The sequence below is a fragment of the Aquila chrysaetos genome, chromosome 5 (assembly GCF_900496995.4).
Source record: "Aquila chrysaetos chrysaetos chromosome 5, bAquChr1.4, whole genome shotgun sequence".
Lineage (NCBI taxonomy): Eukaryota > Metazoa > Chordata > Aves > Accipitriformes > Accipitridae > Aquila > Aquila chrysaetos.
Window position 1 is genome coordinate 31,985,233 of NC_044008.1, and position 16,932 is coordinate 32,002,164.

At 36.6% G+C, this 16,932-nt stretch overlaps 1 protein-coding gene across 49 annotated transcripts in view; it reads left to right on the forward strand.

The window, feature by feature from the left end:
- NRCAM (neuronal cell adhesion molecule) overlaps positions 1–16,524 on the forward strand; it is a 166,622-nt gene extending 150,098 nt beyond the window's left edge. For 24 of the 49 annotated variants that reach the window (XM_041123501.1, XM_030013507.2, XM_041123502.1 and 21 more), the window contains 2 exons: positions 3,161–3,239; positions 5,041–9,064. In XM_041123501.1, coding sequence (XP_040979435.1) covers positions 3,161–3,239; positions 5,041–6,883 — 1,922 coding nt within the window. In that variant the 3' untranslated portion in view covers positions 6,884–9,064. Of the gene's footprint in view, positions 1–3,160; positions 3,240–5,040; positions 9,065–12,418; positions 12,477–13,055 lie in introns of those variants that run through there. The other 25 variants (XM_030013524.1, XM_030013525.1, XM_030013546.1 and 22 more) reach the window with 6 other exon arrangements.
- Positions 16,525–16,932: the final 408 nt, after the last annotated feature.

Sequence of the window (16,932 nt, forward strand, 5' to 3'; positions counted from 1 at the left end):
GTCTCAGGTTTACTGGAGAAATTACATTTGCTGCTGGCTTACATTTACGTCGTGTAGATGGTATATCAGTCTTATCGTTTGGTTGGCTTTTCAGGAGCAATCTGCCTATTGGTAGAAAATGTCGATCCATTTAAGCATAAGAAAAGTAACTCCTCCATTCCTGGAGGGTCATATTCCTGTATTACCTCTCTAGAGAGCTTTGAGCTTTGTTTGAAATACTTGGTCCTCTTGCCATTACGGCACACTCCACTTTTTGAAGTCTATTGCGGATGGGTTTAACCCACTAAAATGAGCTGAGATAGAATTTATTTGGTCAGAAAGAGTGCAAACATATACCAGGTCATAGCCACTGTGTTACTTTAAAGTACTGGGAATGCATTTCACAGGACAAATCCCTTCATATGTTATTTTGTCTCAGATATGTTACCCTCCTTCTCAGCATCTGTGTCGTTTTCGGCCTCTGCATGTTTGCAGCTATATTTGAAGTTAGTATTCTTCAGTTAGGCTGTTTTCTCTTCTATAAGTTTTTTTCTTTACATGAGTTTTTCTTCTTGGGTGTTTGGGGTTTTTTAGTATTAGGCCTAGGAATAGCCAAGTATATTTTATAATTTGTACTTAAAAATTGGAACTATACAATGTATGTCTTCTATCAAAACTCTCATTTTTCTGGGTGTCCATATTATAAAAGGCATATATGTGTGTATGTATGTATGTGTGCATATGTGTACCTTACATATATCTTTCACTGGTGTTACATTTCTGTTTATATAGTAGGTCCATAGATTAAAGCTCTCTTGAAAAGGATAGTGACAACCAGTTTGCGTAATATTGCCTGCTAGGATCTCAGAGCAGCTGTTGAGGTATGAGTGGATGTGAATGAACTTCAAGTGGGCATCAAAGAATAATTTGATTTTTCTTTTTCTTCTCCTAGCTACAATAGAAAGTACAATTGCTAAGTTTCATGTAAAATCTTGATTTCATGAAAAAATTCTGTTCTATATTACAGACTCCAAAGGTTTGGAAATTATATAAATATCCAGACTCTAGAATGCTTATTTAAAGTCAGCTCAAACTTCTGGAAGTTCATATTGTTAATTTGGACATGAAAAAGATGGATGCACTTACAAAAGTACAAAAAGAAAAAATAAATCCATATCGTGTTTTAATTTCTCCCGCTTGTTTTGACCAGTGCACTTCTGAAAACTACTGTCAGTGAACACTAAAAACTTTTCCTCTTCATAGTCAAATCTTTTATAGCTGAACTTAGCATAGCAGATTTATTTTTATAAGAAGATAAAATCAATTTATTAAATACAAGAATCCTATTTTGCCCAATGTAACTGTTTAATTGTTTTATGGAGAGAGCAAAGATTTGTAGTGATGGCAAAAATTAAGTAGGAGAAGCTTCTGTCCCAACCGCCTATGCCCATGAAGAAAAGACAGATGATTAAGGAACACAGTGTTATATAGAGTTGAATGACAGGCTGAAGACATCGTCTTAGGTTTTTTCCTAATATTTGGATTTTTAAAAGAGAAAATGAGATTACAGAGCATATAGGAAAAGTGACTCTTAGTGGAGAGAATTGAGAAAAGGAAAATTAGGAGAATGAAACAAGTGAAGTGATGAAACTGAAAAGAGTAGGGAGCACTTGGAGTGAGCCACTGTCTAGAGGAGGGTAAAACACAGTTTGAGTAAAAGCATAAAAGGCAGTTGGATGCTAAGGTTGTCATTACTTTGTGGAGATCGCTGCTATGCCCTTTTTGCTTCTGCAGAATTACTAGATGTAAGGTACTAACTTTTTTATGCACACATACATGTGCATATACACATGCATATATAAAGGTAGACCTTGACTGTGTATAAGATTTCCAGATTCAGTATGTACTCTTATTTATAGCAGTGACTCTAGAGCTAATTGTATTTCTTGTGTTGCTGCAAATGTACTGTTCCACAGGTAGTCACAAATGCAAAGCACTAAGTCATTAACTCCTTTTTGTCATCATTTTAGCATGTCATCTTGAGCTTGCCTATGGTTTGAGAAAAGTAATAAATTATTTCATTATGAAATTATAGCAGCCAGATACATTTCTAGGTGTTATGCGTTATTGTAATTATAGACTTAGAAAATACGGTCAGGAATGATTCATATCATCTTAAATAACAGCATATAAACTAGTGATGTACAAATTAAGTGTGGAAATTACCAGAGTAAAAGATGAGAGATCATATATTGGATTATATAACTGTATCTGCTAAACAAGGGAAAGATTTGAGTAGTACCCAGAAAAACAGAAATTAAAAGACAAAGGGAAGAACCACAAAGATAATTCTAGAAGTCAGTATATTATTTTACTCTGTCAACAATCTTAACTTATAGGAATATATGTCTTCTATAAATATCTGTCTTCTCAGATGCGAGCGGGTTTCTGTGTCAAAGGATGCAGTGCTACGTAGGTTTTTTATAGGGACAAGTTACATGCGTGGATTTATTCCCACGAGTCAGTGATGACTAAACTTATAACAAGGATGTGCAAGAGGTACAGTTGTGTTAAATTTAGGTTCCAGTGTAGGTGGTTTTCCTTTTGTTTTGATCATGTTATGGAAAAGAAAAAAATTAACAGACCGTGCCTATTTTTTCCAATATTAATAATTCTTAAAATACTATTTAAAATTCCCTGGAGTCTTGGTGCATGACATGAAAGCAGAAAGTGTACAAACTGTCAGTGAACTGTCAGTGAATCTGATTCAGTTTTATCAGTCGGTATGAGAGGAATATCAAGAGGAAATACAGAGCATGGATAAGTAAAACTAAATTATTCAGATTTCAATAAACAATAGCTCTATTAATAACATAAATAAAGACAGTATCTTAGTAGGATTTTTAAAAAAACTTTCTTGTTAGTGCTAGAAATGAAGAAAAAGTTTTACTAATGCAGAATGACATACAGTATTTTGTACTTGAATGAAAATAAAATTCTATAACTAATTAACAGATCTTTTCCTTCAAAAGAAAAAATGTAACAGCCTAAGGCCCTAGTTCAAAAAATGATTTTTATTCAAACCTCGCTCCTGCCAGATGTGATCAGTTTGAGAAATTAAGGTCTTAAGGTTTCTCATCTTGCAGTTTCGTGATAAAAATTACTATTTCAAATATTTTAGTGAAGGAAAAGGAGGATGCACATGCTGATCCAGAAATACAACCTATGAAGGAAGATGATGGAACATTTGGTGAATACAGGTGAGCAACTGATGTGGTTTGTCATGTTCACTGTTCATATCACACATGTACGGTATATAATATCACACTTAATAATTCAAAACTAACTTTTTTCCATGTTGACAAAGATTCTGTATCCAGTGTTATATAGAACTATAGATAGCATTTCAACCACACCAGTAGAAAAAAAATTAAACATCCACGCTTAGAATAAGCCATTCACTAACACAAGGTGAAATCCAGATTCACACACAGTTGTCTCAAAGTGAGGAATCTTTATTTACAAACCCATCTTTCAGATAGTTAAAATACCAGATACAGTGTCCTTTCAGTCAGGGCACATTTAGCATTATGGGTTTTGAAAATACATTTCTAATTGAAGCCTAATACAGACAGTCTTGTGTTAAACTGACTGGAAAACAAATGCATTTAAAATGGCTGACAATACTAACACCTAATCCAATAACGAGGAAGTGATGTTATACAGAGAGGTGAAGGAGTGTCCTAGAAGAAAAAACAAATCTCTCTTTCATGTGTTTTGGTACAAGATACATAGCAAGTAGCTTCAAAGCATGCAACACAGCTCTTATTCCTGACTGTCTTCCTTTATGGTAAATGTAGTCTAGCTGAATCTCCTGGCATCACAAAAAGCTTTCCTTGGCAGGTCTGTTCATATAACAATTATGAGCATAGCTTATTAAATAAGCAGTGTGTTGAGTTTTGATTAGTAGAGGAAATATTGTTATTATTTTCTAAATATGTCAATACCATTATTTTTTACATGGTTGTTATAACAGATTTTTATAGTGCGTTCCTGTGTCAAAAGCATTGTAAAAGCCCTTTATTATTTTGAAGATGTGACATTTACAAATGTACATAGAAAAATCAGGTTTTTTAAGAAGGATCTGCTCTGTTGCCATAGCTTCTTCATATAAGGGAGATGTGCATCTTGATCTGACTGGAATAGATTTACAGTTCTGAATGCCAAAGAGCAGTTTCTGTTTATTTTTCCTTGATTTTAAAAAAATATGATACTCTGTTCTTAGGTTAATGAGTTCAGAGTAGTATTTTATTACAGCACTAAGTGCATATAGATTAATTACATTCAGCTGATAAAAAGGGAAGTGTGAAGCAATGTTTGGAAGCAGAGACGTAAATAAGTACTGTGTAATTTTTCCTAGGCAGTCCAGTTTGCATTCTCCTTTATCTCCTCAGTTTTTCGATACTTGGAACTTTCAGCAGCAGAAACTGACCTCTGTACAGAATTATACAAATGATATGACCTCAGTACGTGTTTTCTCAGACCCAGAATAAGACTATTCAAGTCTCCTTTCATGTGTGACCTGTAGCAAGATTTGAATTTGTCTCCATATTTAAGTGGCTTGAGTTAATCTATAGAATCATCTAGTGCTTTATTAAATTATTTTATAATGCATTTATCCACCTCATGTCTGGTGAATATGGACGGATGCATGCCAAGCTTTCAGACTTGTTCACATGAAAGAGCTCATCCTATTTACCATGCAAAAACTCCTTTCTAAAATGTATTTCTGTGTAATTAGTCTATATTGGGCTTTCCTCTTTCTTCCTTAGAGACAGGGCAGCAGCAGCAACCAGTCAGATTACAGAAGATATCTTGGCACCCTCTCTGCAGCCCAGCATCACTGCAGTCACTCAGTTCCCAGTTTGTCTGCCTCACATGGCACTGGCCATGATGCAGTGCTTCTTTGAGGAAAAAGGGTATAGGGTTTCCCTTGAAAAAAAAAGTAATTTTTGAAAGTTCTAGGAATTCGAGTATTTTGAACTTTTTTCATCACTTCAGGTCCATGTCTGCTTGGACAGGAAAGAAACTGGACAAGGAAAAGAAAAGAAAAGGTAGCTGTGCCAATTCTCCTGAAGCAGACCCTGTCTTTACAAAAGCAAAGTCTGTGAGATCTGACAGATCCAACTTCTTCAGAAGGTCAGGGGATCAATACTCCAGCACCAGATCAGAGACCTCCTACACCAGGAGGAAGGCTAGGCAGTCTTCAGAGCTTACAAGGGTTCGTTCTGTCTCTGCTTCCCTCTGCCGAGAGGAAAAGAGGTCAGACGAATGGAAGTACAGGCATGGCTCTAGACATCATACTTCTGAGCACCAGATAATGGGGTCGGAGGAGGGCTCAGATTCTCAGGCAGGACAGCCATCCCCTTTCCAGCAACCCCTCAGCTGCAACTCAGTTCGTGGCTCACTGGCAAGGCAGCATTCTTCTCTCCAGCACTGGTTCAGCCAGACCCCAGACTACAGCTCAGATTCAGAAGACGCTCAGAGCTCCTACCACAGGAAGGTAAGACCTTCTACTACTACTCACTTCTCTGAATCTGAAAAGAATTCGTTAATGAAATCTGTGATTTTGCCTGAGCTAGCTACTGTCTTAAAGGATGCTTTGACAGCAGCCAGACAAAGTATAACTTCTGTGGCACAGGCTAGGTCCCATTCAGTAAAGCATCCCAGGGTGCCAATTACAGAAGTTCCAGTGGTTCCTCTAGAAGCAACTGGGAGCAGTTCCCAAACTTTTGAGTCTGACCATGTAGACAGCTTAAAAGATCAAACAGCTTCTGGGAAGGAGAAATCTGAGGCTGACAAGGGCTTGGAGGTTGAGTCATCCCCTGAAGATGGGGAAGAGTTATCTGAGTCCTCTACAGAAGACCAAGAAGGACCAGATCCTCTGCGTAAGTTTGACATGAAGAATCAGACTTATCTGTTCAAGCACATAAAGAGAGTGTTAATGCTAAAATCTTCCAAATCTGAATGTGCTTCAGAAGAACCGCTTATCCCCTCTGAAGAAGGAAAGGTAGATAATGCACTTCCTATCCATTCAGCAGTGGAAGATCTTGTCTGTAGGATTTGGAGTAATCCTGAGGCAAAACATGAAGCCCCAGCACTCCTGCGTAAGCTCTATCCTTTTCCAGTGAATAAAGCTGCTTTGTGGGGGACCTTGCCTCAGGTAGACAGAGCATTGGTTGCTGGTGATTCTGTACTATCAGTGCCTGCTAATATGGATGCTCTCCCTAAAGATCCTACTGATAGAAAGGTTGAGGAAGCAATTAAAAGATCTTTCAAGCTAGTTGCAGCCCAGCTTGGAGTATCTATCTACTGCACTTACGCTTCTAGAGCGTTACTAATATGGTTGGAGGAAGAACAAGCCAGATTCAAAAAGAAATGGGTCCCATCTGGTGCCATGCAGAGGAAACGCAGGCTATGTAAAATTGCAGCTAATTTTATCCATGATGCAGCTGAGGATTCTCTTAGACTCACTGTTAAAAATATGGCATGCCTCACTGTAGCCTGGAGAGCTATATGGCTACGTCCTTGGACCTCATCGCTAGATCTAAAATGTAAACTGCTGTCTTTACCGTACACAGGCGGGAAGCTATTTGGTGAATCCTTGGTCCAGATCATGAAGGATTTCTCAGAACACAAACACTCCTTACATCAGCTGAAAAAAAAGAGCTCAGTTGGAAGCTCTTCGTTTTCTTACCCTCACAAGTGTCTGAGCTCCTTTCGTTCTCCTCCGAAGTTTAAAGGAGGGAAGGGAAAGTATAAGATCTCACAATCATTTCATGCCAAGTATGAAAGGACATCTCACTTTCAGAGAGACACCAGACCATCAAGAGGAACTTTCTGAGAACATAGACTTTGCTTCCTCCTTTCTCAGGAACTGGGAAGAGCGAAAGACTTGGAAATTTATGCTGAATAGACTTAAATATTTCTGGACAAGTAAGCCCAATGCTTAGAAAACTAGTTGTTTCAAGATAAGATTTAAATTATTAAATTACTTAAATCTTAATGACTAGTTAAGATATTCTAGAGAAGTCATAGCTCTCAATTTTAGGGGAGGTTTTTGTCATGTTCAATTTCTAGGCTTCCCAGTATTCTTGGGATGGCTTGGACTCGTTTGAAGTTTTGCACTCTTCAACTTCATCTAAGAGCATACTTTCTGCGGAACCAGCCAACATTGGATTTTCCTGCCATATCAATCTGAGGAAGGAAATGATGCTTTAGGAAACGCAGGTGTTTCAGGAACCGCAGAATGACCGGGAACACTCTGTTGCTGTGACTGGAGGCATAGCTGCACTTTTACATAATAAGGCAAACAGTGCCTCCATAGCAAACTGCACTACAGTCCCAGTGGTTTCCTGAGTTGTAGAAGACTGAGATAGTAAACTGTGGACAGTCAATATTTACACCAACAAACGGCAAGAAATACAAGTACCACAAATGTATGTTCTTTAAATTAAAATTAAAGACTATCGAGCTCCTGTTCAGGTCAGTGTAAGTGTATAAATCAGCCTAAATTTCCATCCTGGGCCCTAAATCAAGAGAAATTAAGAAGTGATGGCATCTAGAGACCTGTGGATTCATGGGTAGGGAGAGACTGCAAGCATGCATTTCTTTGTTAACTTCACAGGAAGTATGAAAATTTAGCGTGTTATCGCAGTCTGCAAAATGTTCTTAGATCAAACAGGACAAGGCAACTACAGTAGTAGGACTGCTAGTGTGGTAACACAGGATGTTTGCACATTTTGTTGAATTATTTTGCCTCTTTTCTTCAACATTTTGACACACATGATATTTTTCCTAGAAATTCTTGGATATGCTATGAGAGACTTTCTGGAAATGGTTGGTGGAGAGTTCTGAGATTGCTAGATAATATATTACTCTTCCTTCTTGTTCTGGGTTGATTAACAATGAGAATATAGTTTGTAATTACAGTAGTAGTTTTTTCCCTTGTAGTTATTCAAGTTTTACTGCAGCTTAGGTGTGTTTGCAGGGGGACCTAGCAATGACTTGTGCCTCAACACCATATTTCTAAGCTTGGTCCCTTCTAGTGCAAGAGATGAAGTCAATGGACTGCCTGAAGAGTGAATAGTCTGATTGGATTTGACAGTGGTCTTACTGTGTCCTCATTTATGTGCTTTCTTTGAAGGTTCTTATTTTAATTCTTGAACGTCTGTGTCACTACTTTTTAAATCAGTACTTCGGTTTCCTTTTGTATAATTCTCCACCAGAAATAGCAAAGGTGGAAAGTTGGTTGAATTTCTCTCAAGCAGATTTTTCTTTAAAATTTTCACAAGGAGTGAGTCGGGTTCTTTGACTAACAACAATTTTTTCAACCCATCACCATTTAAAGCCAGAGCTTAATCTCCCAGTTTTTCCAGCTTCTGCCAGGATTGAAGATTGAGTATTACAGAGATGCTAAAGAAAAACTACTCAGAAAGCTAATACAGATGTGCTTATGTCTTAGCTAGGTAAGAAATAGTAGAATGTTTTGAAGTCTGGATTGATACAGGTGCATAACTTTAAAGGGAAGGCATTTTTCACCTGCGCAGACCTATCAATTTAGGAGCATGAGCAGAGACCTATTAGCTATTGGGGCAGAGGTTCTTCTCCTGGAGTGTGCAGGGAAGCTGTAGTGTAAGGTACTTCTGTGGCTTTAGGTGTCTGCTTATACTTAAACATTTCTGGACTGTTGACCTGAGGGCACAGAAAAAGGAATTTACTGCCAACAGTTTTCATCTTCTGCATCCTCTTTCTGCGTCCAATAGCCCAGAATGCTTTACTCATTTTGTTTGTTTTATGTTGCCTTTCATCTGACAGTTGTGTTATAAGGAAAAGTAGTATATTGCTAACCATATATTGAGTCTTTTTGCATGTCCATGAATGTGGCAAAGTTTAGTGGGAACTAGTTGCCTGCTGGACTGCAGAGGCATCGTAAAACTGTCTTCCCCATTCTGACTGGTTGCTGCATGTACCCATATCTAAGGAAGAAAAATTGAAAAGTTGAAAGAAGAAAGGAGATTTCAAGGTACATATTTCTTTCAATAACTGATGAGCTTGTGAAATGGAAGTACGTTTTTTTAAAAAAATAAGTTTGTACTTTGCACTTACACATGTTATTGTCACCTCCGTACTTCGTGTATCTCTTAATCATTAGCTGCAAGTTTGATATGTGTTTCATTAAACTGAGAAGAAAAAGAAACGTGTATTCATATATTAGCAATTGTTCATGAAAAATATTTTAATCATGCTTTTATAGTATGCTTTAATATTAAATACTGTTCTTACTAAAAGGGCAAGAAATATGTGTGGTACATATCAGTACTTAGCAAAATGACTGGTATATATCAGTCTTCACTGAGAAACTTTCATCCTTAAAAAGCTACTAGTATGGAATTCATTTGCAAGACAACAAATAGTAAAAGTATCACTACATTTAACTTTCATGGCTGGCTGATCTAAGTACAGAGTTCATACCCATTCTCACCTCTTGTTTTCTTCCCTCCCAGTACTTGTTGTCTCACTGTTAATTGTATGTACTGCATACATGACACTTTTCAAAAACTTCTTCGGTTTTCCACTGTAATTTTAGTCAAACCAATTTGCACTTTATCTTTTATTTCACTATATTACACTAGGCAAGTATAAAAGTCAGCAAGCAAAACCACAAGCAAAAACTAAAAGAAATTATGATCTATCCTGGTGGCATTTTAGAATAGTTTTATGAACAATCATAAGCAAGATTAGCAAATCTTGCAGATAGCTTTAACATGTTTTTGCAATATAGTATATGTTCTACAGCCAACATGTTCTATAGCTCTTTGGGCATCCACGTTCATAATGCAATTCAGCAGCTTTTGCAGTTTGCTTCTTGGCAGCAAACAGAATATACATTCATTTCCCCAGAGCACCAGGGTCCCTTCTCTGTGTTGCACCCTGAGGGTAACAAAAGTGCTGTTCAAAACATTGATGTCTTCGCTTTTTTCCTCTCTCTCCTGCTTGTTTTGGTTTTTTGGTTTTTTTTCTTCCTTGATTTCTTTCCCTTCCACCCAAAACATTATATTCAGCTAATAAAAAACTCATAATCCAGTTTGATAAAGAATAAATGGTACCATGGCATATGCTTCCTTTTCCTGAACAAGGAGTGGAAAGCACCCTGGATAATCCCACTTGTTTTTCCCCTGCCAGAGTCTTGGCAAAACCTCTTTCTGGGTTTGCATAGTGCAAAAAGGGAGGGAATCCCCAGGTTCAGATTTGATTTTGCATCTGCCGTAACTGTGCTCTCACGCCAGCGCCCACCTCCATGCAGGTACAATGCCTGAGTAAATGGGCAGTTTTGTTTGTTTCTAATTATACAGACAGTAGAATCCGCATCCTTACTAAAATATAGAAAAATCACAGACACAATGCAACCAACCGTGTAAGTATTTCTTCATTGTTTGGCTTATAAATAAACTTTGTTTACAAAAATACAAACAAGAAAACCCTAAGAGCAACACGAAACAGAAGTTCCCATACTCAGATTTATCTAACTTATAAGTGAAAATTGAGCTTTTTATTGGATTAAACACAAAAATGTGGATATTTTTAATACAGTGACAGTGTATTATTTATTTACTATATAATCCAGCCTAGTGAATTACACTGGATAGAGTCACACTTTAGAATATTTGCACAGTTTCCTGACCAGTTGGAATACGGTACAAATGCAATTTTAATTTATTTTTATTCCTACATATTATGGTGTAAGCAATTATGAAGTTATTCACCTAAAATTAAACAGCAAACCATATGCACAATGTTCTTTACTAAATGGTATTACCCAGAAAGCATTAACCACTGCAGGTCATTCTTCTTTGGGAGTAGGAGCGGTTACTATTTCAAAGTGAGGGTCTGGTCTTCATTTGGCTTGAATAGCCTGTTCTAATGACTCTAATGCCCTCTGACGAGGGCAATGGAGAAGCTACATTGTGTGATTTTTAAAATACTCAATTCTGTCTTCACCCTTTTAAATATAGGGTCCTTCCAAAATGAACCGTCTTCAGTAAAATCTTTGTAATCTGCTTGTGTTTGCAGTGTTCTAAATGTTTGCACCTTGCTGCTGGATGCTTGACATTTTAGAGTAGCATTCTTTTAAACGTTACTAGCCTATATGTTTGCAATATCAGTGAGCACAGAAGATCAATGATAGGATATTTATCCTCATGCCATGTACACAGCAATACCTAAAAGTCAAGACGGATACAGTCAAGTTTAGAGTTTTTGCCTTTGTGTATTTTAAACCTGAAGGTTTTCTTACATGTTAGTAAGGTAGATATTCCTACCACTTCTTTCTTGTGTATGCATAGAAGGATAAAATCTCTGGTATGCTTTTTCTGTAAGTATGTGCATATTAGAGGTGTACTTCTTTTAGAATGTGATAACTTAGAGTCTTCCAAAGCCAAAAAAAGTGATGAGATGAGGAGAAGCAGCTTGATGGAAAATTGGTGTAGTGGTTTTCTAGCAATAGTGAAATGTTTCTCAACAGGGCGTTTGTTAGCTAACAAAATAATCTGTGTGACCTTGTATATGCTATATATATATGATTTCTCTGGGTGTTCAAAGATATTAATTAGGAAAAAAAAAAGAAAATATAATTATTGGAAGAAATAAGGTATTTGTTTATAGGAATTACACAGTTAATTTGCTGAATATATATTTGGCCTAATATTGTGGATATTGTAAATATATTTTTATTTCCTTGATATTCTATACATGTTTCTTTATATTTTCCATAAGCTGTGAGTCTTTAAATAAAAAAAAAAAAAATCACTTACTCTTTTGTACGCTGTATGCAAATAAAGTCACATGTTCTGTTTAAGACAAGGTAAATAATTGCACCCAAAATTGCAGCTGGCAATAGTGGTTTTTAATTGGAAATGCTTTAGAGCTGCTGCTGAAATCTTCATCTTGAAACTGAAGTGCAGTGTAAAGGATTCTGAAAAGAGCTCAACTACATCTATTTCATGAAATACGAGCTTACCACAGCTGCAGGTTTATTTGGGGATGATGATGGTGCGGCAGCTTTTCCACTGACAGGGGAAAGACCACAGTACTTTGCTACAGGGCTCTCTCTTCCCTGCCTTTCTTTCCTTTCACTGTTGTCCTCCAAATCACCATCATCATTGTCAGAACATTTTATCAGTTATGGATTAGGATAAGGAGGTTAATCTCATAAGTAATGAAAAAAACTAAGCATGCTCTTAACTACTTAGCTGTAGCTACTGTAAGCTAAATTGTTGCTTTACCTGTATACAGTAAATGTTTTAGCAATTTTAAGAGCAAATTATTATTCATAAAATACTGATCACTATCAGGATATGGACTTTGCTTTTCTTCTTAGGCTATTTTCATTTGTTTCTTCTGCACCCTTTTAATGGAATATGTAGGTCTCTTGAAAGGTAAGGTTGAAAATTGCAAGTCTGGCCTGCATTATGTAACAAATTATTTGAAATGCAGCACTTTTATTTTCTTTATACTAGTAAAGAAAATCAGTATATTTCATTTAACCAAATTCATTCTTCATTCATGTTCAAGGGGTCAAAAAAATTAAGAAGTTTAACAGACTAACTTCACGGCACATCATAAGCTTGTTACTTTGGAGAACAAATAAATTATTTTTTTTATAACTTTACAACCCACTTTTTAATGCTTGCAGTTGCATCTAAATTGCTTCCAAGCCAAGGGCGCAGGTCTTATCATTGAAAAGTCATGCACGATGGGGGAAAAAACAACAAAAACAAAAAAAAGAAACCACAACCCCCCCCTTCCACTGAAGACATTCTCTGTTTAAACCATTCCTACACCATATATTCATGCCAACTGCATCATATTGATTTGTCTCTACAATGTGATGTGGGTTTACTAAAGGATTATAGGGCTGCACACATGCTTCTTATAAACTCTGCATGCATGGCTGATTTTGTCTTAATATATCATACATCGGTTAATTCCTTTTGTTTGTTTGTTTGTGTCTCCAGCGATGCAGAGGACCATAAACCTCTGAAAAAAGGAAGCCGGACACCTTCAGACAGAACTGTGAAAAAAGAAGACAGTGATGATAGTTTAGTTGACTATGGAGAAGGTGTAAATGGTCAGTTCAATGAGGATGGCTCCTTTATTGGACAATATAGTGGTAAAAAAGAGAAAGAACCTGCAGAAGGAAATGAAAGCTCTGAGGCTCCTTCTCCTGTAAATGCCATGAATTCATTTGTGTAACCACAGAACTCGATCCCCTTGTATCTTCAGTTTGTTTAAAGCACTTGTACATCCTCCTTCTCATACTATGAACATGCAGGTAACGGAGCTCCTCACCACAAGGTGTTTATGCTATGAGAATATGCAGGTCCATACAGTTATGCAGCATAATGACACACTAAGTGGTATGTTAGTATGAAATTCTGTTCAAAACTTGGGTATTTTTACTTTTTTTAAAAGGAACTGACACAAACAATAACATTGACTTGTAATTTTGTTTCCTGTTGAAAATACAGTATAATGCATGGAAAAAAAATGCTACACAATTCACAGATAATCTTGTGTACACTATACAAACATGGTTTGACAATTTGTTATGCAGTCCTCAGCTGAATCCCTGGATATGAATTCCGTTTTCATTGTCAGAGTGTTATAGTAGTATTATATAGAACTTCAATGTCTTTGTGGACATTGTTGTGAAATTGGTGACTTAATGTCTAGCTATCATATGTCTTTTTGCAAGACAGTTAGGAACAGTATGTACAGTATATAATTGCTAAATGATTTAAGTATGACACTTGCATTTGCTGATGCTTAATGAGACCCTATTATCTGCTCTTTGCTCCTATTACTTTATAGCCTTTTTAATCTATCAAGTATTACAGCAGTACAGTGTTCTATTTTTACATCGAAACACATTGAATTGATTTAGGGCATAAAAGATACGCATTGCAATGCATTTTGGAATTTGTACAGTCACTGAAAGAAAAACTTTAAAAATGAGAGAATATTCCAGAAAACACAGGGCAAAATACATTCAGTGCCTTTATACAATATGCATTCCATAATGCGCTGTACTACTAAATCAGTTGGTGCAGTAAACTGTGATTAGCGGACTACTATCATTGCCAAATAAAGTAAAAATGTGAAGAAAAAAAGTGTTATGAAACTGTTGTGCTAAAAATGGAAGGTTTTAGATATTTTAAATTACACAAAGAAGAGTATGATTTTTTTTCCTTTAGAAATAAAATAAATGCTTTCTAGACAGTTACAGCACAACATGTTTTCATGGCCTTAGAAGATTAAAAAAAAAAAAAACAAACAAAAAACAAAACCAAAACACAACAAGAATTAAATTATTTACTAACACAGCAAGGTATAAGCTCTTGTAAAATAAATTGTTAAAAAACCAAACCAGCCAACTACACCAGCGAGAGTGCATTTCCCTCTGTGTTCCAGCCTGATCAGTGTGGCAGCTTTGTAATTATCTACACCCTGAAGCAGTGTGGGGGTTACCGCTTGGAACCACAGAACTCAATCTGACAAGTGCTAATATGGTTTAGTGGTAAAGGATTACCATTATAGGTTACAAAATTATTTTCTCGCATACTATATCAATCAAATGTTTACCTCCAAATATAAATTTTTATAACAACCTATGGTTGAAGGAATGCTCAGTTTCATTTGCCAATAAATTGGTTTTTCATAACTTGCATCAAGTTTAATTTTAAGTAAGCTTTTTATATGTAGATATTTTGTTGAATTTGTAAATACACTTAAAGCGTAGATGCTATATGCTTCTAGGTGTTACAGACAAATAAAATAAGAAAGCTTATGTTGTACTGTATAAGAAGTACTATAGCCAATGGTGTGCATGGTATTTTAAAGCATCTACTTAAATATATATTTTTTTTGCTGTGAAAACGGAATAGTGAACTGTTCTGCTTATTTACTGCAGATTCCTAATTGAACCAGTCAGAGCTTTTGCCAGCGCATTACGTTAGACCATAGTACACCTCGCAGCTTTCATGTATATACTGTAGGTAAAGCACAACTGAAGTAATCACAAATGTAAGCTACCTGTAATAAGCTTCTTTCGCACCTTTGAGCTTTCCATTGATCAGTTTTCTTAATGGGAACCGAAATAAGAAATGAATTCTACAAACATGAATTACAAAGCACAAAGAGAACATTTCTTAAAAAGATTTGCCAATGGTTTTGGTAAAAGAGAAATATAATTTTACTCTTATTTAATTGTAGATGCTGAATTATCTGTGCATGTGGGGGTAAACATACAGGCTCACTTCTGTAATAGTGCAACAGATTTTGTATTAAAAATAAATGTGGTTTTAAAATTTCACTGTTTGTTCTGTTTACACTAGCAGTAAAAATCACATCTGATTCACCATGTAATTAAGAATTCCAAGTGGAAAAAAGCATGAAACAAGTCTGGCAGAAGTTGTTCCCATGATGTTACAGGACTTCATGTACTGCAGCCAAATTATTTATGGAAAGTTGCATGTCTTTACATGCTACCATTTGAAAAAATGTGCATTTGTCTGACCATTTCCCATTGAAATCTCCTGCTCTTTACATTTTATTTCCATGGATGTTTTATTTAGTCATATTTCTGCAAAGAAAAAAGACAAACCAGTCATGTTCCATACCTGCAAGAGTGAACATGAGAAAATAAGAATGTTTATTTGAAATTAAGAGCCCTCAGATAGGATCCCAAATCAGGATTTTGTGTCCTAAAGGAATTGTCTGACATACAGAATTCTGGGTGTCTGTTTTTAAACAGTACATGAAGCGAGGAAATTTTAAATAACCTCTTTTACAGTACACAAAATCCATTGCAATGCTCTTTTCATATCTTGTCTATTCTGTGTATGAATGGAAACAGACTGGGCAGGAGGGCAGCTGCTCTGCAGAGAAGACTGCAGGAGAGCCATGGATTCCGAGAGATGCGGATGCTTCAGGAGATACATCAGAAAGTTGATGTTTGGCCACGGTGCTTGAAAGAGGGATTTTATCACTGAGTCAGAAGCCATTCTGTCAGCCCTCCGATGTGTGATTGGAAACCCCTGGCTGTTCCAGCTTCTGTCGTCTGCATAGTCTCAGTTCTGGCACCTTCAGATATTGGGCTGCCTGTTTTTCTGTACAGGTATCTGTTGATTATTCCTGCAATGTGCATTGACTGGGAGATATGAAATACAGCTGTTTCTGTTCTGATTAAAGAATAATCCCTGAAAAGAGAGGTCTGAATTCCCTAGGCTTTGTTGGGACAAAAGATTTCATACGATAACCATTTTTGGAGACGCACATACGTTCTTTGTGCATGTTCCCCGAAGTGTACTAATACATATAGTTGCTACATTTTCCTTTTAGTGATATACCTTTGCTTTTGGTTTTATTCTCACTGAAGTGATTGTATAAATCTGGAGGGAATTAAAGAGGATACCCCAATGGTAATTTTCCTTGTAATCTTCTATTCTCGCACTGTTCCTAGGAAAATACAGTTTCCTTGTGGCTCCACATAGCGGAGGCAAAGTGGCAAAAGATTCGGGAACAAAATTGTCTTCGTATGCTGTCTGGCCCATTTTAAGACAGAACCTATAGAAATAATACATGAAGAAATACTGTCTATGGTATGGAAGTGTTTTCTTCTCTGAAAGACAACTTGAGGAGAAAAGCAGGAAGAGGATGAGATTTCCGTAATTTCTGAAAAGTAATTGTCCTTGGTTGTTTCTGTCTCCCTCCCTCTCCCAGTCCTCCTCCTCCCACTACCTTAGGAAAGAGCCTTTCAGAGGACTGGCAGAAGCAGCAGCTGGTATCATGGGAAGATGGAAATAACTGAACGTGCTACTTGTAGGACTCTAC